The sequence below is a fragment of the Gorilla gorilla genome, chromosome 16 (genome assembly GCF_029281585.2).
Source record: "Gorilla gorilla gorilla isolate KB3781 chromosome 16, NHGRI_mGorGor1-v2.1_pri, whole genome shotgun sequence".
Lineage (NCBI taxonomy): Eukaryota > Metazoa > Chordata > Mammalia > Primates > Hominidae > Gorilla > Gorilla gorilla.
Window position 1 is genome coordinate 24,971,234 of NC_073240.2, and position 25,698 is coordinate 24,996,931.

The window sequence follows — 25,698 nt, forward strand, 5'->3', positions numbered from 1 at the left end:
CAGTCAGTCCAAATAGATACTCCAAAGAAGGGCTGTGGGAGGGATCCAGCACCACTGCACTAGAGCCTGGGCAACAGAGCGAGACTCCGTCTCAAAAAAAAAAAAAAAAAAAGATTAAGGTTTTCAACTTTCACTAAAGGCAGAGTAGCTTGTTATAGATTAGCTTCCCCACAAGAACAGTTAGAGAAACTGGACAAAAATGTGCCCCCCCATCAAAAACAATTGTTTGAAGGTAATGGGAGACCTCAGCCAGAACTTGAGTGACCAGGCGTGGGAGGTGAGCCTGACAGTCTGTAGTGCTTTTCCCACATTTGGTGATCGGTCAACAGTAGAGGGCTAAGAGGCTAAGAAACTGAGTATGAAGTGATAGTTAAGAGGCTGGAGAGCCTAGCTGAATGTTTGGCACTCTCACAGGGCTGAAATGACCTAATGAGAATTTGGGTCCCAGGAAGGAGATGGGACCTTGGTGGCAACTCTGGAAGGGCCACCCCTAGGAGTCCAAATGAATAAAAAATAGACCAGCCATCACAAACTAAAACCTGCTTTGAACCAGCTTAGTCCCAAAGTAGATGAAGGCGATCTGCCCTTACTCCAATTGTGTGCCATAAAGTCAAAGTCAATACTCTCTGGAGGCAGATAAAAGTTTACTAGGAATGCCATAAAACAAAACAAGACTAAATGAGAAAGACCAAGAAGAAAAACAATAGAAACATATATAGATATCAGAGTCCTCAGGTAGAAACTTTTTTTTTTTTTTTTTGAGATGGAATCTCGCTCTGTCATCCAGGCTGGAGTGCGGTGGTGTGATCTTGGCTCACTGCAGCCTCCTGAGTAGCTGGGATTACAGGCGTGCGCAACCACTCCTGGCTAACTTTTGTATTTTTAGTAGAGATGGGGTTTCATCATGTTGGCCAGGCTGGTCTTGAACTCCTGACCTCAGGTGATCCACCCCCCTCTAGGTCTCCCAAAGTGCTGCGGTTGCAGGTTTCGGCCACAAGGCCTGGCTAGTATTTTACCACAATTTAAAGTAAATTTTCTTTTTTTTTTTTCTTTTTTTCAAGTTTGTGCTCAGACTATATTCACACAGTGACACGGCGGCTTACACTTCTGTAGGCCTTGTTGACAGTGCCGACTTTTAGATATTGATGATCTTCATCTTTTTCTTGTCTCCTCGGTAGAAGAATGGGATGCAGGAGTTGCTGCCTAATCCTGGGCGCTGCTGGGCATTCTTCATCCCACAAAACAGCTGCATGATCTGTGCAGTGGGGTTGTCCTGCGGAGAACCCTCCCCAGCCTCTCCTCCTGCAGGCTCCACACTGCCAGTGTGGCTCATATTACAAAGAACTTTGGAGGGAGGGAGGCAGGGCTCTGAGCACCGCTCCTCGTGCTCTGGCAGCCTCTCCTGCATGTTCTCTTTCTGCTCTCGTATCCTCTCCTCCTTCTCTCGCATCTTCTCCTCCTTCTCTCGCATCTTCTCCTCCTGCCCCCACATCTTCTCCTCCTGGCCCCACATCTTCTCCGCCTGGTCCCGCATCTTCTCCTCCTGCTCCCATATCTTCTCCTCCTGCTCCTGCATCTTCTCCACCTGCTCCTGCATCTTCTCGTGTTCCCACAGCTTCTCCTTCTGTTCCGGCAGCCTCTGCTGCTCCCACATCTTCTCCTCCTGCTCCCACATCTTCTCCTCCTGCTCCCACATCTTCTCCTCCTGGCCCCACATCTTCTCCGCCTGGTCCCGCATCTTCTCCGCCTGGTCCCGTATCTTCTCCTCCTGCTCCTGCATCTTCTCCTCCTGCTCCTGCATCTTCTCGTGTTCCCACAGCTTCTCCTTCTGTTCCGGCAGCCTCTGCTGCTCCCACATCTTCTCCTCCTGCTCCCACATCTTCTCCTCCTGCTCCCACATCTTCTCCTCCTGCTCCCACATCTTCTCCTCCTGCTCCCGCATCTTCTCCTCCTGCTCCCGCATCTTCTCCTCCTGCTCCCGCATCTTCTCCTCCTGCTCCCACATCTTCTCCTCCTGCTCCCACATCTTCTCCTCCTGCTCCCACATCTTCTCTTCCTGCTCCTGCATCTTCTCCTCCTGCTCCCGCATCATCTCCTCCTCCTCCCGCATCTTCTTCTCCCACTCCCGAATGCTGTCCTCCTCTCGCATCTTCTCCTCCTGGTCCCATGTCTTCTTCTCCTGCTCCTGCGTCTTCTTCTCCTCCCGCATCTTCTCCACCTGCTGCCACATCTTCTTCTGCTCCCACATTCTCTCCTCCTTCTCCCGCAGCCTCTCATCCTGCTCCCACATCCTCTCCTCCTGGTCCCACATCTTCTCCTCCTGGCCCCACATCTTCTGCTCCTGATCCCGCATCTTCTCCTCCTGCTCCCACATCTTCTCCTCCTGCATCTTCTCTTCCTGCTCCCACATCTCCTCCTGCTCCCGCATCATCACCTCCTCCTCCCGCATCTTCTTCTCCCGCTCCCGCATCCTCTCCTCCTCTCGCATCTTCTCCTCCTGGTCCCATGTCTTCTTCTGCTCCTGCGTCTTCTTCTCCTCCCGCATCTTCTCCTCCTCCCGCATCTTCTCCACCTGCTGCCACATCTTCTTCTGCTCCCGCATTCTCTCCTCCTTCTCCCGCAGCCTCTCATCCTGCTCCTGCATCTTCCCCTCCTGCTCCCACATCCTCTCCTCCTGGTCCCACATCTTCTGCTCCTGATCCCGCATCTTCTCCTCCTGCTCCCAAATCTGCTTCTCCTGCTCCCACATCTGCTTCTCCTGCTCCTGCAGCCTCTCCTCCTGTCTCCACATCTTCCTGCTCCCGCATCTTCTCCTGCCCCCACATCTTCTTCTCCTGCCCCCACATCTTCTTCTCCTGCCCCCACATCTCCTCCTGGTCCCGTATCTTCTCCTCCTGCTCCCATATCTTCTCCTCCTGCTCCTGCATCTTCTCGTGTTCCCACAGCTTCTCCTTCTGTTCCGGCAGCCTCTGCTGCTCCCACACCTTCTCTTCCTGCTCCCACACCTTCTCTTCCTGCTCCCTCATATTCTCCTCCTGCTTCTGCATCTTCTCCTCCTGCTCCCGCATCGTCTCCTCCTCTTCCCGCATCTTCTTCTCCCGCTCCTGCATCCTCTCCTCCTCTTGCATCTTCTCCTCCTCTTCCCGCATCTTCTTCTCCCGCTCCTGCATCCTCTCCTCCTCTTGCATCTTCTCCTCCTCTTCCCGCATCTTCTTCTCCCGCTCCTGCATCCTCTCCTCCTCTTGCATCTTCTCCTCCTGGTCCCGCGTCTTCTTCTCCTGCTCCTGCATCTTCTTCTCCTCCCGCATCTTCTCCACCTGCTCCCACATCTTCTCCTGCTCCCGCATCCTCTCCTCCTTCTCCCGCAGCCTCTCGTCCTGCTCCCACATCCTCTCCTCTTGGTCCCGCATCTTCTGCTCCTGCTCCCGCATCTGCTTCTCCTGCTCCCACAGCCTCTCCTCCTGTCTCCACATCTCCTCTTCCTGCTCCCGCATCTTCTCCTGCTCCCACATCTTCTCCTCCTGCTCCCGCATCTGCTCCTCCTGCTCCCGCAGCTCCTTCTCCTGCTCCCGCAGCTGCTTCTCCTGCTCCCGCAGCTCCTTCTCCTGCTCTCGCAGCCTCTTCTCCTGTCTCCACATCTCCTCCTGCTCCCGCATCTTCCCCTCCTGGTCCCGCAGCCTCTGCTCCTGTCTCCACATCTTCTCCTCCTGCTTCCCTATCTTCTTTTCCTGCTCCCGTAGCTCCTCCTCCTGCCTCCACATCTCCTCCTGCAAAGTGTTGGTTTGAACCTCAAAAGGAAATAGACTTATGAACTAGCTATATAAATGCAATCTATAAAATAATGGTTTTCATCTATGATTCTTTAAAAAAATTTTTTAAGCCCTAACACTGAGGTTCTGATTTCCCAGGCAGGGCCCCAAATTTGTAGATTTTTAGCACACTCTAGAGGATTCTATGGTGGGACCAGAACAAGGACCCAAATTTTCCAGCTCTTGGCTGGACCCTCCCCATACCTTACATGATCCCTAGACCATGTCCCAGCCGGATGCTGCTCCCACACCCCAGGGGCTGCAGCCGCTCACCTGTGGCAGCAGGATTTTGTCCCTCTCCAGTTTCCTTTTTAGCTCCTTCACGTTGAGCTGGATCTCAGACTTTTCAGATTCTGCAAGTCGAAGTTTTTCTTGTAGTTCGGCATTTTTCTTCTTCAGCTCCTCATTGGTTATGCTATGGCCCGAGGCAGTAGAGAAAGGAATGAACGAAGAACAGAAAGGACTGCTTTGGTGATCAACCCTCTACTCTCGCCCCACAAGCACAGAACCGTGGCACTGGAAGGGACCCCAGGAATTAAAAGTCCCAGGTGGCAGGCCAGAGAGAAGACATGAGTTGCCTGAGGCTACCCCATGAGTCAGTGGCACAGCCGTCACTGGAGCTTCCCTGCGCACACATGTAAACCTGTATGACCCCCTACCATGCTCACCTGTACCCACCACCTCCCAGCACACCACCCACGCTAAGGGCTCTCAGACCTCCCATCCCACCTTCCCCCATCCTACGTGTTCCTGTACAGTTCCAGACTCAGGGCGTCCCTCTCCTTTGTTAACTCCTCGATGTACTGCAAATAGAGAAAGGTTAAGTCAGGACAGAGCAGGCAGAGGAGCAGCTGGCCGACCAGGAACAACAGCTACACTGATACTCCGCAGTAACACTCCCTCACTCTCCATCACACCCGACATGTTCTCAAGGCAATTCCAAGCCCATGGTCTCATTTGTTTTTCTTTTTTTTTCTCTTTTTCTTCTTTTAGAGATGGAGTTTTGCTCTTGTTGCCCAGGCTGGAGTGCAATGGCGCAATCTCGCCCCATGACAACCTCCGCCTCCCGGGTTCAAGCAATTCTGCCTCAGCCTCCTAAGTAGCTGGGATTACAGGCGTGCGCTACCACACCTGGCTCTCACTTGTTTTTCAAAGAACTCAGTAAGGGTAGAAGGGACAGGGAAAGAGATCGAATTGATAGCTGGCTAACAGGGGCCCAGAGATATCAGATAATATTGCTATTGTTATTACTGTTATTACTACCACTGTTGGAACCTTTCTTGAGTGCTTCACCAGGCACTATGTTAACAATCCCATTTAATCCTCATAACCTCCATAGGAGACGGTTACCATTATTACCTCTATTGTGTAGATGAAAAACATGGGGTATTAAAAGTTAAATGGTTGCCTAAGATCACTTTGACAGAGCTGGGATTTCAACACCCAGGTGTATCTGATTCTCTAAGCCCATTCTTTCCCTGGGGGTAGGGGCACAGATAAGGAGGAGGAAATTAATCCTTTGTTGACCTTTTGAAAGAATGATACATTGGCATAGTCCAAAACTCAGAAGGTAGAGAAGGGAAATATCTACCCCCCACACACTGTTCCTGTCTCCTGAGTTTTTTATGAATCCTTACAAATATGTTTTTATGTATGTTACCATAATATGTACACACACACACACACGCACACGCACTCTTATGTGTGTTCCCTCTCTCTACACAAATGATAACATACTAAAGATACTCTTCTGTACCTTCATGGTACAAATACCTTAACCCCTGCCTAGGACTTGGTCAAGGCCACAGCCAAGTATGGGCAGGGCAGGCTCTTGGCCTTGGAGCTCTGTGTCCAGTGCTCGCTCCCCACAGTGCCCCCCAACTCACCCACAGCAGCTGACTCAGCCCCAACCTGCCTCTAATAACCACACACAAAAGCAGCAAGAAATGACCCATACTATCTTCTGGGCAGGACACTGCATCCTGCAGGAGGGACCTTTAGGCTCATTCCTCCATCTGCGAAGCAGGGATCCCAGGAGACTGGGGAGGTGATTGGACTTACCCTGTCTGCCTTCTTGTGCCATGTGGACACAGCAGAGACAGCCCGCTGTAACTCTCCTGCAAAGTGCCAGGAATGATGCAAGCGGCCGGCGAGATCCTTGGACTCTCCTGGAATGAGAGAGGTTGAGACGCAGCCCAAAGGACTCCCCCTAAAGGCCTGTGAAAGTGCCAGGTTGAAGGATGATGGGGTGCCCAGGTTCCCATCTTCAAATTTCCTGGCAGCATCCTGGCTGTAATAGAGCGCTGTCTCCAGTTCAGTTTTCTGACACATGAGAATTCGTATTGTATGATCCTGGGCCTTTGGGAGAAAAGACAAGCAAGTGCTGAAAGAGAAGCAAAGAAACCTTCTCCAGAGGACAGGAGGGAACTTCACACCCTCCACTCACCTCTATCTCCCGCCTTAGGGCTTCCTGATGTTGGTGGCTTGCTTTCTTTTCCTGTAGAAAGAGGAAGACAGAGCTCTTACTAGGGGGAGGCAGAGATCCACAGCAAGAGACATGCCCCCAGAATGGCACCAATGCCCCAGGACAGGCGCACCCATGGGACCAGGTTATCAGGGACCCTGTGGGGATGGGGTGGAATCTTGGGGGTGAGCCTTCTTCCCCAAGCTGGGAGTAGGCGAGATGAGACGGGCCTCTACATCTGAGTGCCCTCCAAACCCAGCAGTCATGTCGTGAGCAAACAAATCACGTTACTTCTTTCAGCTGCGCTCGGTTCTGTTGTTTCTGTGGGGAGAGTCAAAGGAAGGTGACTGAGGGTGGCCCCCTAGACTCTATTCCCCAGGCCAGGAAGCGGTACGCAGGGGTCAGGAATGGATTTTAAAGGGCAAAGTTCTCAGACCCAATGGGAACATGAAGTGGTAAACTCTCAACTCCCAAAGAAGAGATTTGGGTCTTTGTTGGTTTTTGCCCTCAGCCACAGAACTGAAAGTCTGAAACTAGATTATCTCAAAAAGACAGTAACATAAACCTTCAGAGAGGGAGTGTGAGAAAAGCCCACCCTTCTGCCAGCTTGTGATTTAGAAAGGTGCATTCATTCAACAAACATTGAGCAAGCACATACGGGCCAGGGTTGGTTCTTCACAGCTGGGATATAGGACGGAAAAGGCAGACAGGAGCCCTTGGCCCCAAGATTTCCATTCTACTGAATCTTTAAATCTCAGACTCTCAAAGTGAACAGAACCTATGATACTCTCTAACTCTACCTCCTCAGGAAACGCAAGCCCAAAGAGGAGGGGAGTTTACAGCAGGCCCTGGACTAGGGATTAACACAAAAACAACAACAATAACAAATCTGATTTAAACTTCACAAATGTGAGTAAAACATTACCACCCCTATTTTACCGATGTGAAAAGAGAGGCCCAAAGAGCTCAAGCAATTTGCCCTAAATCATGTCCCTAGTAGTTGGAGAGGTAGGATTCAAACCCAGAATTCTTATCCAGTACCCGGCAATTGTTCCTTCCACAATCTTAACAGTTACCCTCTACCCCCCCTTATGCCTCCTGTCCTCAGGAGACCGGCCAGCCAAGACTTACATCCTCAGGTGAGTGGCAACCACCAGAAGTGGTTGTCTGAGGGTTAGTGCCATTATTTATTTTCTTCTTTTTGGTGTCGGTTGCTCCAGTACCAACACCAGCACTGTTCCACTGATGATAGTCTGTAAACTGTGGAAAAGAGGAGCAGTGATACTCATGAGAACTACAAGCTCCTACAGTCACTTTACAGTTTATACAAAATACTCTCATAGATGATCTGATTTAATGCCATCAACGACTGTACGAGGTGTTGTCGCAATCACTTAGTGACTGAGAGGGACTGATACCATGGCTAAAAAAAAAGGCAATAATGGAACTTAAACTCAGTCTTCTGATTCTGAGCTCTGGGGTTTTGCCACAAATCGCAGCTGCCAGGGACCAAAACCAGAAGCAGAGGTAGAAAAGTAAAAAGTAGATAGGAAAGTGTACACTGTGTGGTTTACAGTCATACATCCTCACACATCTGTTAGTGTGAAGAAGTGCACCACTACCTCTCAGACTTTTACATCAATGTATCCTCAGGGCATAAGGCAGCTTTTCCGTTAAATCTGGGAATTTAACAGAAAGAGGACAACCCAAGATTCATTTCAGTGAGAAGTCTGGTATACTTTTAGAAATCTGTGTGACTGTCATCCGTAAGAACATTAATGTTTTGTCTCTCTCAAGAGAATCAAGGGAAACTGATGCTTCAGAAAGATGCCCCATATGTATCCTGTGGCACTCAAAGTACCCCAGGTTGAGATGAGATGAGGACGATTCAAGTTGTCAAGTCCAGTTTCCCAAGATCTATTCCACAGAAGATGAACAAATCTCACTTCAGAGATCACTGACTGATGGGCAATCTGGTCCCAGAACCATGGAGAATTCAAATATGAGGTGGAGAACTTAGAAAAAAATGTTAAAGTCTCTCTGGAGAGTAGAAGCCTGGGAGAAAACCAAACAAAACCCGTTCTCCCATTTCCACCAAGAGACAATGTCAACATTTTGAGTTCACAGGGGGAGGTGTAGGCTTTTCAAACTGTCAATGTCTGTGTTAAGGGAGTAAGGCAGCCTGAAACTTCTCGCTGCTAGGTCACATGGTCCCTACTCCCCTTCCAGCTGGAAATCTGTGCTGCAACCAGAGGAAGCAGAAACAGGGTGAGAACACTTAGGGGACGGGTCCTAAGATCAAAGGCCAGTCTTGCAGCAGTAATGACAGTTCCTAGAGGGACTGTGACACCACTACATTTTACTCCTCTGTGGGGTGGTGGAGGGCCAGGGACACATCAGTGCTATGCCCAAGTTGCCTCTTTGAGGTTGGGGAGGGGTTCGCAGGGTTGGGACCCAGGTCCTTGGAGACGTGAGCCCAAAGAGCCCAGGGAGGTAGGGCTTGGGGCGACTGGAGGTGAGGGCCAAGTTTGGAGCGGGGAGCCCCAGGAGTCACCTGGCCAAAGTCACCCTGGGGCGACTGGTGAGGGCAGGTGCTGGGGCACACAGGTCCTTGGAGACACAATCCCAAAGGGCCCAGGGAGGTCAGTTTTGGGGTAATAGGAGGTGAGGGCAGAGTATGGAGTGGAGAGTCCCAGGGGTCACCGGCTCAAAGTCACCCTGGGGTCACTGGCAAGGGCCGGGGCAGGACTGCTGAGGGAGTGGGGCTGGCTGAGAAGATTTTGATTGGGGGAGCCCAGCGGCACTGGGGGGACCCAGCCCAGTGTGCCTCTGGAGTGGCATGGACTCTGGCAGATGTTCTGTCATGGGAGGGGGCCTGGGGCTGGGTTGGGGTTGGGGTGCCGCAACCCAGTGAGTTTTACCTTTTTCTTGAGCCACCTTGCCCGGCTGTGTATGGCTTTTCATGTGTATGCCTGAGTGTTTAGGTTCATAGGTATGGTTTTAGGCAGAGTTTTGCTCATAAAATGTGCAACTGCCACATGCCCATTTTAATATTAGCCTTCAAATAAATAAAGATTGCTTTGAATGAAACCCTATAATGAAAACTTAACAATTACGCTCACAGCTGACAGCTGTCACTGAATGTGGTGCATAAAGGTCCTCAAGCATTCGGCCGGGCGCGGTGGCTCACATCTCTAATCCCAGCACATTGGGAGGCCGAGGCGGGCGGATCACGAGGTCAGGAGATCGAGACCATCCTGGCTAACACGGTGAAACCCCGTCTCTACTAAAAATACAAAAAATTAGCCGGTTGTGGTGGCGGGCGCCTGTAGTCCCAGCTACTCTGGAGGCTGAGGCAGGAGAATGGGGTGAACCCGGGAGGCGGAGCCTGCAGTGAGCCAAGATCGCACCACTGCACTCCAGCCTGGGGGACAGAGACTCCGTCTCAAAAAAACAAACAAGCAAAAAAGGTCCTCAAGCATTCAGTGCTCATTTCACCATGCGTTTGAGCTGAGCAGAGTTCATGTAGGCCTTACCCTTCTTTATGTCTATGGTATAGCTGTGGGTTTAAAAACACTCTGGCAAAGAGTAACTCCTCAAAGTTGCAGGCCATCCTAGGGAGAGGCTCATGAGGAATAGCTGGCTTGACCCCCACTGTTGTGGTTTTCTCTGCTTTAAAATTATTACTTTTGATACATGAAAACCATAATTTCTCCCTGTTTATAAAAAATAAGTATAGCTGGAATATGTAAAATCTATCAAAATGATGCATCTAAAAACTAGTTTTGGCTAACTGATGTAATTAGATTTTCAGGCTTTTCCAGATCCCGCTAAGTGAGGATGTAATGTAAACTAATAAAAATAAAGCCTGAGAAGCTTAATGGCATATGGCATATGGCAGGTCATTTTCACTGAAAAAAAAAAAAAGGATGTTTTTACAGCATGTAAGAAAATGAAAGAAATCTGTTCGAAAAAATGGGCATTGGATCAGAAATTCAAGTTAAAATAATTTAAATCCAGATAATACAGGAATGCCTTCAAAGTTTAAAACCTGGGTTTAGGATTCTACATAGTCCCTGGTCCCTTATTTTCCTTGCTCTTCACCGCACTATATGCTTAAATACAGCTGCCACGAAGTATCAATTAAATTGCAATCCCACGTAAAGCCCCAGAAAACCTTGATATATAGGGAAGTGAAGCTGGGGAAGCAGTTAAGGGCGGGATTGATGATTGATGAATTGAGAATACTGAAGTCAACAGGCTGGACGTGTAGGATGTGGTATATCAAAGAGTGGGTATTTAAAACACAACTGTTAGAGTTCATGAAATTATTGGAGATGGCACCGTTAATGTGTTAGGCTGAGTTTTGCAGTGGGAAAAAGTACCAGTGGAAGGTAGCTCCTATGTAAATCTCTAAATGCTACAAATGAAAGCTTCTCTGGGCCTATTCACCAGCACATCACTGCATATATCTGAGAAAATGCTGGCGTTTGTGGGAGATGTCTTCACTCTCAGTATCTCTGGATTATCCTTGGGCTGCAGCCTGAGGTATGGAAAAGAGTGATCTTTAAAATCCCACCCCACCAACTTCCTCCCTGCATGATCATAGGAAAGAGCTAACTTCTTTGAGCCTCAGTTATAAAATCAGCTTTTTTTGAAGGAATTAGAAAGAAGTAATGTGTGTAATATCATAGCACAGTGTCTAGCACAAACAAGAACCTGAATGACAACGTCTGTTTCCTTTTAAACTGTGTTGGTGTGATGGGAAGAATAAAGCCAGATTTTTAGGAAGTTCTGGTAAAAGAACATAGGAAAATGTGTTTACCCATAGCCTCTTAAGTGACCATTCCTAATAGCCCCAGATGGGTATATTTATTCTGTCTCATTTTTAAATCACGTGTGATGCGGAGGAAGCTGGTTCCCATCTATAGCACAGTGTTATCCAATAACACAGAGCAAGGATAAATGTAGTTAGAAGCAGAGAGAACATCAAACACTAATGTAATTATCTCAAATGGAGTTTATGCAGTCAAAAGGTAAAATAATCTCTTAAGTGTGGTTAGATTCTTTAATGTTATGTCTCATCTGAAGAGATAAACTATCTGAGAAAGGATAGAGCTTAAGTAACTTGAAACATTAAGCAACATTGAATTGAGGTAGCACTCAAAACTGAGAAAGCATTAATGACACATGACTGGCCTCTGTGACAGCATGGCATGTACTTTTTTAAAAAATTTCATTTAGATGTACATTTATTAAACTGTCATTTAACTTTCTATCAACATATAATACACTTATACTAAGGAAAAAAAGGGTTTTCCTCCCTTGTAGACTTTTACAAGCTAACTAGACAGGAACATTAGATGACTTGGAATGTGGGGCTCCACAAATGAGATCCAAACCTAGAGTCTTAGTTTCTTTAAAGAGTAATGGTCTTCACTTTCATTTTTGTGCAAACCTCTGGTTAATCTCCCAAATAAAACCTCAGTTGATATTAGAAAGCATCAAGTTATTCTACTGTTTTGTACTGTTTTACTAAGGATTAGAGGTCTATTGAATCTGGCATCATCGAAAAAGCTCTATTTCTTCAAGGCATTCCAGTTTCTTTGCAATCTGTTGGATTTTACCGAAGACGTCAGGAGAAGCATTACAGGTCAGTGACAGCGGGGCTATGGAGAGCTATCTTCCCAGATATCCACATGAGTAATTACTTAGATATTGCAAGCTAAACATGCTGTCTCTTCCCTACTACATTTCTGTTTACCCAAGTAAAGCTAGACACAGTGTTAGAATTAGACACAATAATTCTAGAATTAGAATTGTTAAAATGATGTTAAATGTGAAATGTTATAGACATCGTTTTAAAAATTATTTCCTCCCCTCGAAACAACCATGTACTTTTTTAAGAGAATAAAACTGACTTACGCTTTTGAAGATTATGTTAGTTTTTATTTGTAAAGCAAAGAGATTGATGTTTGGATAAGCAATGGATATCTTTGGTTAACTGATGTTTAGATAAACTATAGATAACTCATTTATTAACTGAAAGTAATAAATGCAAACACATATGAGAAAGAAGCTCGATTGCAATGAAATTTATTATATAGCTACTGTGTTGAAGACGGATTTTGCAGCATTAATATAAAACTAGAAAAAAACTACTTTTTTATTTTTTGTGCTTTTTCACTTAAAACTACCTTAGTTGAAACTGCAAAATGATGACTTCATTCTTGGAGTAAGAATGTAATAGAGTAAAAATACATCTCTAGACTTGTAGTTACATATCTAGGCTTATACTTTTACCATTTCTTAGACAAAAATTATAATTCTATAAAAACAGTTACTTGGGATTATATTTTAACTGCTGAAAGTTACCAGAAAGTTACATAATCTACCTCAGATATTTTTAAAAAAGGAAAGTAGGGTTTGGTAATGCACAGTTAAAAACAGCAATCAAAATGTTGTAAAGGAACATTGCTGTTTATAAGTTGCTGAGTTAACACTCCTAAAAACAATTACAATGTCATTTTCTCTTAGCCTCGTTCTTTCAGTCCATAAAGAGTTAGTGCTACCTGAGTGCTTCAACAATGCATAAGACACATTCCTTTAGCTTAAGGGTCTAACACGTAGAATGGGTATAAAAATACAGACATAGACAATCAAAGTAGAAGTGCAGTGTGACAAGGAGAATGACAGAAAGTGGAATGCTATGGAAGTTTAGAGTGCAAAGTGGTTTCTTTCCATCCAAGGAACCTATTGTGATATTTTAATTGGGCCTGTGAAGATGGGGAGTATTTTGTCAGATTCTGAAAAAGTGAGAATTTCTCCATAAAGGATAAAATATGAGTAAGGTAATAGGAAAAATCAGGTACAAATGTCTTATAGTTATTTGTGTGGACTGAAATGCAGGAATTAGCATAGATAATATTGACGGTTTTAACCAGACTGGACAACTGTGGACTGGGAAAGATATTAATGGGTGATGAGAAGTCTCTGAAGGGTTTGGACCTCACACAAATATGAGATCTTATAAACTGGCATGAGTGAGGAGCACTAGAAATGGGTGGTGAGAGATCTGTCTGGGACTTTATTTAAATGGTGTGTAGGTAGAAATAACAGGAGATTAAAAAAAATAGATATGAGACCCACTAGAGAGACAGAATGAAAATAAATTAGCAGTTAGTCACACAGATAAGGAAAGAGTAGTCACCTGTGTGTAGTGGAGATCAAATGCATCAGAGCTAAGATAGCATTCTGGATGGATGCAGCCATGACATTGCAAAGCGAATGTCTTCATGCGTGCTGTAGAAGTCATGAGGCATAGGTTGTTGTGGATTCAGAACCATGAATAAAAAACCATGTGTATTAGCCCATTCTCATGCTGCTATAAGGACATATCCAAGACTGGGTAATTTATAAAGGAAAGAGGTTTAATTGACTCACAGTTCCACATGGCTGGAGAGGCCTCTGGAAACTTACAATCATGGCAGAAGGGGAGGCAAACACATCCTTCTTCATATGGTGGCAGGAGAGAGAAGTTCAGAGTGAAGAAGGGAAAAAAGTGCCTTATAAAACCATGAGATCTGTGAGAACTCACTCAGTATCATGAGAACAGCATGGGGGAAATCAGACAAAAATAAAAATAAAAAATAATAATAGTACAACAGTAAAATTACAAATCAAAATACAGTATAACCACTTTTTATATAACATTAGCTATTATAAATAATTTACAGATGATTTAAAGTATACAGGAGGAGATGCATAAGCTGTATGCAAATACTACACTGTTTTATATAAAAGACTTGAGCATCCATGGATTTTTATATTCTCGGGAGTCTTGCAATCAACCTCCCAGGGATGTGAGGGATGACTGTATTATTATATACCAGGGCGCTTACTAAGGAAAAGAACATATCAGTGAAACAACTCTGAAGGCAGACCACGTAAAATTCTATACTTAGTTAGAATGGGGCATGAAAGAGCTAAACATGCTTTCTGTCTTAACATAAAACAACAACGTGATTCTTCTTAATTCAGAAGACATCTTTGAGTCAATAAATTTGCATGGAAGAACATCTAACCTAAAAATATAGATTCCTTCAGGTTCTAGATGGGGATAACTTTGTCTCTTCCAAATTAATGTATCTAGGCACACAGACTTGAAAAATAAAAGAGTATCATTTTAATGGCATATATGTTTTAGTACTTAAAAATATAAACTTGAAAGTTTAATAAGAATATGTGAACTTAGGATATCTAGGCTTTATATTAAGGAATAAACACAGTTGCTCAGGCAGATGTTTCCTTTATGCGATCACTGCTAGTCTGGATTTCTTCACGAGATCTGTTAGTAGATTTCTGAATATTAGCATAGAGATAAATTTTCAGTAACACAGCTGGGACTCTTGGCTTCCAAGTATTTGGAACACTCACAAGATTTCATTTCTTTCAGTTTTGTCATTATTTTCCTTATCTATTTTTTATCTCTTTGTTTATGTTGTCTCCAGTCCTATTCCAAGGATTTTCAGACTTGCTAACATTAAAAAATGCGTACAAAGTGTTTAGAAGGAAGAGAATGACTCTAAATAAATTTCTTTGCTTACCTTTATTGGGTCACTTCAAAATAATTTAGAATGAAAATAATTAGGGCTTTAAATTCTAAATTAATGATTCTCTAAACTGGGTCCAACAACATTGATGTTACTAAACTATATTTTACTTTTGCTAAAATATTTCCGTTTCCATACCTATAATTCTTCATATATTCCTGTAAAGGCTTTATTTGTAGGACTTGTCAATTTTTAATATAGGTAGAGATATAAATATATAACAATTTTTTTTTTTTTTTTTTTTTTTTTTGGGACGGAGTCTCGCTCTGTCGCCCAGGCTGGAGTGCAGTGGCGCGATCTCGGTTCACTGCAAGCTCCGCCTCCCGGGTTCACGCCATTCTCCTGCTTCAGCCTCCCGAATAGCTGGGACTACAGGCGCCCGCCCCCACGCCCCGCTAATTTTTTGTATTTTTACTAGAGACGGGGTTTCACTGTGTTAACCAGGATGGCCTAGATCTCCTGACCACGTGATCCGCCCGCCTCGGCCTCCCAAAGTGCTGGGATTACAGGCGTGAGCCACCGCGCCCGGCCATATAACTATTTTTGTACTATAATTATTGACACGTGGAAGACACTCTAAGACGGTGGTGTTCTTTAGTGAATGTTGAATGTCCATGAATATGGGACTCTAGAACTTATTGTACATGCAATGTTCTCTATGATCTCAAATATTTATAAGATTGCTCTAGGATAGATGTACTTTCATATAACAACAACAAAATGAGAATCAAATAGGTTAAATTATATAGCCAAATTCCTCAAAGGAATTTGTGTTTTGAAATATTTTCAAACCCAGAATATTGTCAGAGGCCATCCAGAGTCAGCAATATTTGGTTCTTTCTGCAACTATGGAGGAAATGAGTTCTGTCATTTACTTTACAGCATTTTTGTACTCTTTTCTTTTTTATTCATAATTTTAAGCTATTGTTTCACACTGCACTTCCAAAATGTAACGTATATCTAACATGAACCTATTGGTTTTCCATTGACAAGGAAGAGATGTAATATTAAGACATTTACCCAGTTCAATATGAATCTGTACCAACTAAAAGCAATATTTTAGTTAATATTTCCTGAGGTGAATTGATTTATATTGTTTTCTTCTATTAAAAAAAACACATTCCCATGTGTTTCCTTTTCCTTCATGGTTTTGAAAATATGGAATCAAGTTTGCTTTTTTTTTTCTTTTTTTTTGAGATGGAGTCTCACTCTGTTGCCCAGGCTGGAGTGCAGTGGCACGATCTCAGCTCACTGCAAGCTCCGCCTCCCAGGTTCACGCCATTCTCCTTCCTCAGCCTCCTGAGTAGCTGGGACTACAGGCGCCCACCACCACACCTGGCTAATTTTTGTTTGTTTGTTAGTAGAGATTGGGTTTCACCATGTTAGCCAGGATGGGCTCCATCTCCTGACCTCGTGATCCGCCCGACTCGGCCTCTGAAAGTGCTAGGATTACAGGCGTGAGCCACTGCACCCAGCCCACTTTAGTTTTAAGAAATGAAGGCACAAATTATTTCATTCTTACTAATGATAGTGCAATTGAAATCATCAGCGACCAGACATCTATTTTTAAACATAGAAAGAAAAACGCAATTTTATTGTTTTGTTAAATAAAAAAAATGACATGAAGCACTGCAAAAACAGAAGTACAGTTTTTGAAGTATAAATTTTGCTCTTTGTGTCCTCCCACCAAAACTTTATTTCTACAAATACTGGAGGTATTTTTTCTTTCCTAAAATTGAGTCTCTTATTGCTTAATGTCATGTAATTTTGCTTCCTTTCTTCTGCACAGTTCATTTCCTTCTCCCAGTTTGTTCTAATAGGCATGCATGTAAACATTGACTAAAATACCGCCTAGCTTAAAGACAAGTAACCAAACATACATTCTTTTTTAATACAATGTTTCCTCCGTACATCCTGGCTATTGTTTTACCTCCTTAGTCTTCATAGCAAGGCTTGTTTTTAAGATTTTGCTAAATGATATCCTCTTTCTTATCTTCCAGTTTCTCTTTAACCTATTCTCAATCACGACCACTTCAGAGTTTCCTCACAACAATTTCCATCCCGTACATCCACGAGAAAATGTCCTCCTGCATCTTATTTGACTCAGCAGCACTCTACAATACTGAACATTCTGATCTTTGTTTTACTTTTCTTGGCTTCTGCCATCCACACTGTGTTTTTCACTGTGTTTCATGGGCTGATCTTTCTGAGAATCCTTGGTTACTTCTCATCATGCAATTTCCAAATCTTGGTAAAACCTGGGACTTGATCCTGAGACCTCCTTTTCCCCACATTCTTCTTAGGTAATTTCATGCTTTTTAAAATTAGGTCATATCTCTAACAACATATTTTATGGATTCCACATGGCCCTAGAATATGGCAGACTGCATTCTGTGAACTGGAGTACTCTTTTCTGTAAATAAAGTTTTATTGGAATACACCGGTACTTGTCCATTTACACATTGTCACACTGCTTTGACTACAACACAGAGTTGAGTAGTTCTGACAGAGGCTAAATTAAAATATTTACTATCTGACCCTGTAAGAAGAAAATTCCCAACCCCTAATATAGAATAAAATTTTTTTAGCAGGACGTGAAAGGCTTTTCATGACCTGTTTCTTAACATTCTTTTGAGATTTATCTCACAGTTGTATTTTTAGTCCAAGAGTTCCAAAGAACTTGTGGTTCCTTAAATGGTTTACATCTTTGTGCTTATAATTTTTTGTGTCTCATATGCTTTCAGAATCTATAATCACTTGGAAAGTTATATTTTTACCCTTCAAAACAATGGATAAGGCACCTTATTTTCAAAACTTTTAAAATCTCCCAAATAATTATTACTGTTTATGTGCTATCACGTATACTCTTCTAATATTGTATATATCTCACCGTATTTCAGTTACTTGATTTAACTCAAGTTTTTGAAATTTCAAAAAAAGATAAAAAGGAAATTAAAAATTCTCTAAATATTACTATTTTCATTTTGACATATATAAAGTAAAAATGTTCTTTCCATTCCAGCCCTTCAATTTGGTATGTACCTTTTCTTATTTTTTTATACTCATGGAAAAATGATATAGATAGACCGATATATAATAAAATAGGATAATATACAGTTTTTAAATCACATTTGAAAATACATACTGTTAGTTCACTTCTATAGTACATAAACATCTTTAGTAAAGTAGTAACATTGAATTTCCTCATGGAGATGTTTATTATAAATTATACCAGCTCTATATGATGGTTAGGTAATATCTGTTTTTTTGCTATTGTACACTCTCATAAACAACTTTGCTCATTTATCTTTATCTATTTCTGCCAGAATTTATGTAGCCATTTTTTTTTAAATGAAGCTACAAAATTCTGTAAGAATTTTTTCTCTTATACTTACCTCATAGATTTGGGGCAGTGATACAAATATGTGAACTTTGCTTTATGTCTAAACAGTACCAGGTTAACTTTTGGTCCAGAATAAAATGTATGTGAATGCTTTTTCTTATGTCATTGTCAACAATGGATGGAACTAATCTTTCAAAGTTGACAATTTTATGATTCATGTTTTTAAACTTTTTTAGTGTATTTAATTACCTTTTATATCCATGTTTCTATTAATTGCAGATCTTTATTAAGTTTACATTTGTCTATTTGGTTGTTATATTCATATTTATATATAGGACTTCCTAATTTAGTAGACAAATAACCATTTGGTCTGTTTATACTCTTCAAATGCTTCTTCCAAGTTTATATTTTATCATTAGACTTTATAATTACTCTTATTTTATCTTTGCAAATGCTGCATTACTTGATTTATTTTCAGAGGCTTTACTCAAAGAATATAAACATTATTTTTCTAATTGTCTTATGTAATGCTTGGACCTCTTATCCATTTGGAATATGTTTTTGTATATGCTGGGTAGTAGCATATACTTTCCTAACTAAATTGAAATACCACTATATTTACATATCTGATTTTACTTCTGTATGCTACTAGGTAGTAATTTTCTATTTGTTGATTATGTTCCCATGTCAAACAATTTTAATTATAGTAGCTTTATTTTTTTAGACATCTGTTTCTACATTTTGCTTCTTATTAGATTTAGATTTAAATTCTTACTGAGAAGGGCTTTCTCACTAATCTCTTTGGTCCAAGGCTTACTGTGGTTTTGACAGACAGATTCTATCACTAAATCATGTCTAACTTATTGACTTGGAATTCTATTGCTCTTTGAAATTTCTGTTATTCCATGTTGGCCAACACATAATGGAAGACAGCATAAGAGGCAGAAAGAAACAAAGTATCTACAAAACAACCAGAAAACAATTAACAAAATGGTAGTAGTAAGCCCTTGCCTATCAATAATTAACTTGAACATAAATGCATTAAATCCTACAAAAAAGAGAGTAACTGAAAGGATAAAGAAACAAGCCCCAACTATTCGCTGCCCGTAAGAGGCTCACCTTGTATTTTAGGACACACACAAACTGAAAATGAAGGGATGGAAAAAGATATTCCATGCAAATGAAAACAAAGAGAAAAGCTCAAAAACTGAAATAGGAGACACATAAGAACATTATATGATGATAAAAAGGTCAATTTATGAAGAGGATATAACAATAGCAATTACACATATACTCAACGTTGGAGCACTTAAAATATAAAACAAATATGAAATGCTCTTGAGAGAGAGATTACCATACAATCATAGTAAGGGACTTGAATATATCACTTTCAACAATGGACTGATTATTCAGGCAGAAAATTAATAAGAAAACATGAGACTTGAATGACGCATTAGATCAAATGGACCTAGCACACATATACAGAACATTCCATCCAATAGCAACAGCATACACAATATTAAGCTCACAGAGAACATTCTCCAGGATAGATCACCTGCCCTGCCCAGTTTACTAATCAGAAAGGAATAGATCGGCCTGGCGTGGTGGCTCAGGCTTGTGATCCCAGGACTTTGGACGGCCGAGCGCGGGGCCTAGGAGTTCCAGACGGGCCTGGGCAACATGGTGAAACCAGGTGTCTTTTTATTTTATTTTATTTTATTTTGAGGAGGAGTTTCGCTCATGTTGCCCTGCTGGAGTGCAATGGCGCCGTCTTGGCTCCCCACGGCCTCCGCCTCCGGGTTTGGGTGGTTCTCCTGTCTCAGCCTCCTGAGTGGGTGGGATTGCAGGCATGAGCCACCATGCCCGGCTCATTTTGTAGTATTATTATTATTATTATTGGTACAGACGAGATTTCTCCCTGTTGGCTAGGCTGGTCTCATACTCCCGACCTCAGGTTATGTGCCTGGCTCGGCCTCCTGGGGTGCTGGGATTGCAGGGTGAGCCAGCGCGCAAGGCCCAATTTATTAATCGGAAAGGAATAGATCGGCCTGGCGTGGTGGCTCACGCTTGTGATCCCAGGACTTTGGACAGCCGAGCGCGGATTATCATTTAAGCCTAGGAGTTCCAGACCGGCTTGGGCAACATGGTGAAAACCAGTCACTTTTTTTTTTTTTTTTTTTCAGGCAGAGTTTCGCTCTTGTTGCCCAGGCTGGAGTGCAGTGGCGCGGTCTCGGCTCCCCGCGGCCTCTGCCTCCTGGGTTTGGGTTGTTCTGCCTCAGCCTCTCAAGGGGCTGGGATTGCAGACGTGAACCACCGTACCACCATATCCGCCTAATTTTGTATTTTGTATTTATTTATTTATTTATTTATTTTGGTACAGACGAGGTTTCTCCTTTTTGTCAGGCTGGTCTCAAATTCCCGACCTCAGTTTATCCGCCTGCCTTGGCCTCCCGGGGTGCTGGGATTGCAGGAGTGAGCCACGGGGTGCTGGGATTGCAGGCATGAACCACCGCGCCAGGCCCAATTTATTAATCAGAAAGGAATAGATTGGCCTGGCGTGGCGGCTCACGGTTGTGATCTCAGGACTTTGGACGGCGGAGCGCTGCGGATCGCTTGAGCCTAGGAGTTCCAGGCCGGCCTGGGCAACATGGTGAAACCAGGTCTCTTTTTTTTTTTTTTTTTTTTTTTTTTGAGACGGAGTTTTGCTCTTGTTGCCCAGGCTGGAATGCAGTGGCGCAGTCTGTGTTCCCCACAGCCTCCGCCTCCCGGGTTTGGGTGGTTCTCCTGCTACAGCCTCCCGAGTGGCTGGGATTGCAGGCCTGAACCACCATGCTCGGCTCATTATATATACATATTTTTGTTTTTGTTGTTGGAGATGAGATGGGTTTTCTCCATGTTGGTAAGGCTGGTCTCAATCTCCTGACCTCAGGTTATCCGCTCTCCTCGGCCTCCCGGGGTGCTGGGATCGCAGGCGTGAGCCACCGCGCTCAGGCCAATTTATTAATCAGACAGGAATAGGTCGGCCTGGTGTTTTACATACATCAGTTAGCTCAAGTTCCCTGATCATGTTGGTCAAACTTTCCAAGGCTTGCTGAGTTTTAGAAATTATTCAATCATTTGCTTACAGGGACACCTAGTGGTTCAAAATATTAAGTTAACCCAAGTTATTACACACTGGATATTCAATGAAGATCAATTAGACAGTTTGGTTATTGGTGAATGATTTTTCTCCCTTTTGAAAAATAATAGCCACAAATATTTTGATGAGGAAAGGGGACAGAAAATGCACTAAGACATATTTTACAATTTTAACAAAAATCTCCCAAGGAGGCACAATATGGATTAATTCTGTTGATTCTTACTCTGTGGCCTTTCCAGTACATGCTTCCATGCAATACAATTTCCAGCTTCTGTCTACCAATATCTTTCTTACTCGGCATCTGAAGGAGGTATCATGGCTCAAATGTGTGTGTGCGCGTGTGTTCTTTATCCCTGTCTTTCTCTCTCTTGGTAACTCTCTGTCTCTAGTTTGCCGTGCATATATTAAGTTCAAACATTGTGTTTAGTCTATATGGTTTCCTTAAGAAAGTAGAAAGCAATTTTGTATATAAAAAAAGAATAATTTCACCTACTTTTTTTATTGCAGAAACACATCACCCAGTTACCCATTATTCCCCTCACAAATGTTTAATACACATTTTCTGTTGAAGTGTAACATATATACAAACATTTATTCTCAAATAATAAGTACACAGCTTTATAAATACTCACAAATTGAATACACAAATGCAATCATATCATATTTAATGAATTATAATTAACATAATTATCATAATTAACAGCCCAAAGAAGTCCCCTTCCAATCACTAAAATTGTTACCTACTTTTATGTTGGTTTCTAACAGTATAGATTGATCTGGACTTTTTTTTTTTTTTGAGATAGAGTCTTACTGTGTTGCCAGGCTGGAGTGTAGTGGCGAGATCTCAGCTCACTGCAATTTTCTCTTCCAGGGTTCAAGCGATTCCCCTGCCTCAGCCTCCCGAGTAGCTGGGACTGCAGGCACGTGCCACCACGCCCAGCTAATTTTTTGTATTTTAGTAGAGACAGAGTTTCACCATGTTGGCCAGGATAGTCTCGATCTCCTGACTTCGTGATCCACCCGCCTCGGCTCCCCCAGAGTGCTGGGATTACAGGCCTGAGCCACCGCACCCAGCTGACTATTTTTAACTGTATAACTATGTAGTCATAAATTATGTGGGTTTGTTTCTGTATCCAGCTTCTTTTACTTATCCTTAAATCTGTGAGATACACAGTTAGGTTTTTTCGTGGAGATGTAGTTTATTCATTCTCATTGTTGTATGCTTGACATTTGTGTATACATAAAAACATTTTAAACATTCTACTAAATGTTGATGAACATTTAGTTTTTCTCCAGTTTGGGACCATTAAAATAGTGCTTTATGAATATCCTAGTACGTGGTGGAGGTGGTGTCTAGCAGAATCATTCCATTATTTTGATTACATGCCTAGAGGAAGTGCTGTGTCATAAGTTTAAAAAATTCTGAGGCCGGGTACAGTGGCTCACGCCTGTAATCCCAGCACTTTGGGAGGCCGAGGCGGGCAGATCACGAGGTCAGGAGATCGAGACCATCCTGGCTAACACCGTGAAACCCCGTCTCTACTAAAAATACAAAAAAAAAAAAAAAAAATTAGCCGGGCGTGGTACGGGCACCTGTAGTCCCAGCTACTCGGGAGGCTGAGGCAGGAGAATGGCGTGAACCCGGGAGGCGGAGCTTGCAGTGAGCCGAGATTGCGCCACTGCACTCCAGCCTGAGTAACAGAGCAGACTCCTTCTCAAAAAAAAAAAAAAAAAAAAAAAAAAAAAAAAAAAATTCTGTATTGAAACATTTTTCCAAAGTAATTATACCGGAAATGTACAATTATGTTGGTTACACCATATCCACTCCAACAATTAATAGTTTTGGCTTTCTCATTATATGGATAGAATCCTCCAGAGAAACACAACTAATAATGAAATATATATATATCTATGTATTTATAGATACATATAATAGAAAGTTAGCTTTCACGATGGTGGAAGCAGAGAAGTCTCAAAATCTGCAGTCCAAAAACCTAGGAGCCTAGAGAGTCAGTAGTGCAGCATGAGTCTGAGTCTGCAGGCAGGAAAGCCAGGAGAGCTGATGCTGTAAGTTCCAGTCTGAGTCTGAAGGCAGAAGACTGATGTCCCAGCTTGGAGACAGTCAGGGAGAGAGAAAATTCTCTCTTCTCAGCCTTTTGTTCAATTCATGCCTTCAGTGGATTAGCTAAGGTCCACCTACACTGGGGAGGGCAATCTTCTTTACTCAGTCCACCGATTCCAGTGTTATTATCATCCAGAAACATCTCACACACATATAGAATAATGCCGAACTAAATGTCTGGGCATTCTGTGTCTCAGTCAAGTTGACACATAAAATTAACCATCACAAAGCTACGGCTTGTCAATTGTTTACTCATGTGCATGTCATTAAACCATACTTAATTTCCAAATGAAGATAATAACAAAGTCATAATTTGACCTAACATGATACAACTATCATGCATACAACCAAAAATGCACTAATTAATACCCCTTTCAGAAGAAAGATTAAAGTCTTTGAGTACTACTTCTCCCCTTGATATCCCATAACTTAAATATTATGACATTAAAATACTATGATATAAAGCTAATACACATTTGATAGATAAGAAAATAAGAGAAAATAAAAAATATATTTGTTACATACCCAAAAGCACATTTTAACAAAATAAGGAGATGCTCATGATCATTACAAAAAATTCTTCTTTCTATAAATTGTGGCAAGGATGTAGTTGGTATTTGTAACTATTTTCTTCTGCTGCCTATTCTGTACTCCCCTTGCCTTCAGCAAGCACCTCAGCTGGTTGTGGTTGTTTACTTCATGGGTTACCCAAAATTTCATTCCTAAAGGATCTTGACAATCAGTAGTCCTGCCTAGGCTAGGACGCTGTAGTTTTCTAATCACTTTAATTGAAGGATATCACATTACTAAGAAATGTCTAACAAATTCCCTGTATTCCAAATATATTCTTCCACACTTCCATTGTGGAGGAGCAGGTCAATTTCCCATTGGAAATCTATCAGTCACTCCAGGTGGCATCATAACTCTCTTCTTTGCCTGTTGATTCAGACATGAGAAGTCCGAAGTGATGGAGTGGCAGTCTCAAATTCTAGTCTGATTGAATTATGGTTGTGTCTTCTGGTGGAAGCATTCCTTTGGAAATAAAAACTCTAGGCCACACAAGCAAAAAGTCATAAGAACAGCAAGAAAAAAATTAGTGGGTCGCTGGGAATAATAGTATGTTGTGCTGAAGCAGGATATTTCCCTGCTGCATTCCCATGGGAACACCGGAGGGAGCACACATGTGAGTGGGTACAGGAGCCAGGGCAAGCACTTTTGGGTGCAGGCAGGAGCAAACTCCATACAGGCCCTGCAGCAGCATCTAGGGGGTGTGCCCACGACCCCTGAAGCCCCAGAAGAAGTGTTATGGTGCTCTTTTAGCTCAGCCATCTGCAGACGGCTTAAGTGTTAACAGCTCAGCGGAGGGTTAGTGTGACAGTCTTTTGCACCTGCACTCATGGCACCCAAGTTCTTGTCTGGAGTCCAGGAGGAATGAGGTTCCACAAACGAATTGAAGATGGTAAATGTAGGGGATTTTATTGTCAATGAAAGTGGCTTTGAGTGGGAAGGGGAGCTGAAAGGGTGAGGGAGTGGGAAGGTAATCATACCCTGAAGTCCAGCCATCCCCGGCCAGACTCCTATCCGAAGCTACACCATCAACTGTCCCTCTGAAGTCAAGCCGCTTCTCTCCAATGGTCAACCATAGTCTCCTGCTGTTTCACTGCCCTCTCTGGCTGAATTTTGTGTTTTTTATAGGCACAGAATGGGGAGCAGTGTGGGCCATGGGTGGTTTTGGAAAAGGCAACATTCTAGTGGGAACACAGGGATATAAATTCTCACTTTGGACCATGGTATCAGGCCTTTCAGCTTGAGGGTCAGGCCCTCGCTGGGGACCCACCCTCTTCTGCCCAGAATTTCCTTGCCTCCTGTCCCTATCAGTGCTTTTCCCATTTCCACCCCTTAATTCATGGATCCATGGATCCTAGATATCAGAGAAACTGTACCATATATTAGACCCTAATTTAAAATATATACAGTCTGTTGGAGAACCTTGCCCCAGCCCTACAAAGTATTGCCTGTTAGCTACTGTTGTGACTCAGTCAACTTTTGTAAAGGCCACTTCACTGTTCCATGAAGCCAGTTGCTTCAAGGTGGTGGGGAACATGGTAAAACCACTGAATTCCATGAGTATGGGCCGATTACCACACGTCTTTTTGGTGAAGTGAGTTCCATGATTAACAATGCTGTGTAGAATTACCATGATTGTGGA

General features: G+C 42.9%; 1 protein-coding gene across 1 annotated transcript; it reads right to left on the reverse strand.

The window, feature by feature from the left end:
• Positions 1 to 1,135: 1,135 nt before the first annotated feature.
• LOC101153208 (golgin subfamily A member 6-like protein 24) lies at positions 1,136 to 25,379 on the reverse strand. The gene is made up of 10 exons (XM_063698729.1): positions 25,269 to 25,379; positions 7,405 to 7,533; positions 6,565 to 6,594; positions 6,256 to 6,306; positions 5,871 to 6,167; positions 4,554 to 4,612; positions 4,083 to 4,224; positions 3,229 to 3,788; positions 2,790 to 3,111; positions 1,136 to 2,713 (listed from the first exon to the last, which is right to left on the reverse strand). Exons 1-10 carry the CDS (start codon positions 25,377 to 25,379, stop codon positions 1,136 to 1,138), a joined length of 3,279 nt encoding a protein of 1,092 aa, XP_063554799.1.
• Between the last annotated feature and the right edge of the window lie 319 nt (positions 25,380 to 25,698).

Coding starts and splice junctions, on each gene's coding strand:
- LOC101153208 (XM_063698729.1), bottom strand. CDS start 25,379: ATGGGAAAAGCACTGATAGGGACAGGAGGCAAGGAAATTCTGGGCAGA. Junction 7,534..25,268: donor GCCTGATACCATGGTCCAAA/GTGAGAATTTAT, acceptor TCTTTTCCACAG/TTTACAGACTATCATCAGTG. Junction 4,613..5,870: donor GGCACAAGAAGGCAGACAGG/GTAAGTCCAATC, acceptor CTCTATTTGCAG/TACATCGAGGAGTTAACAAA.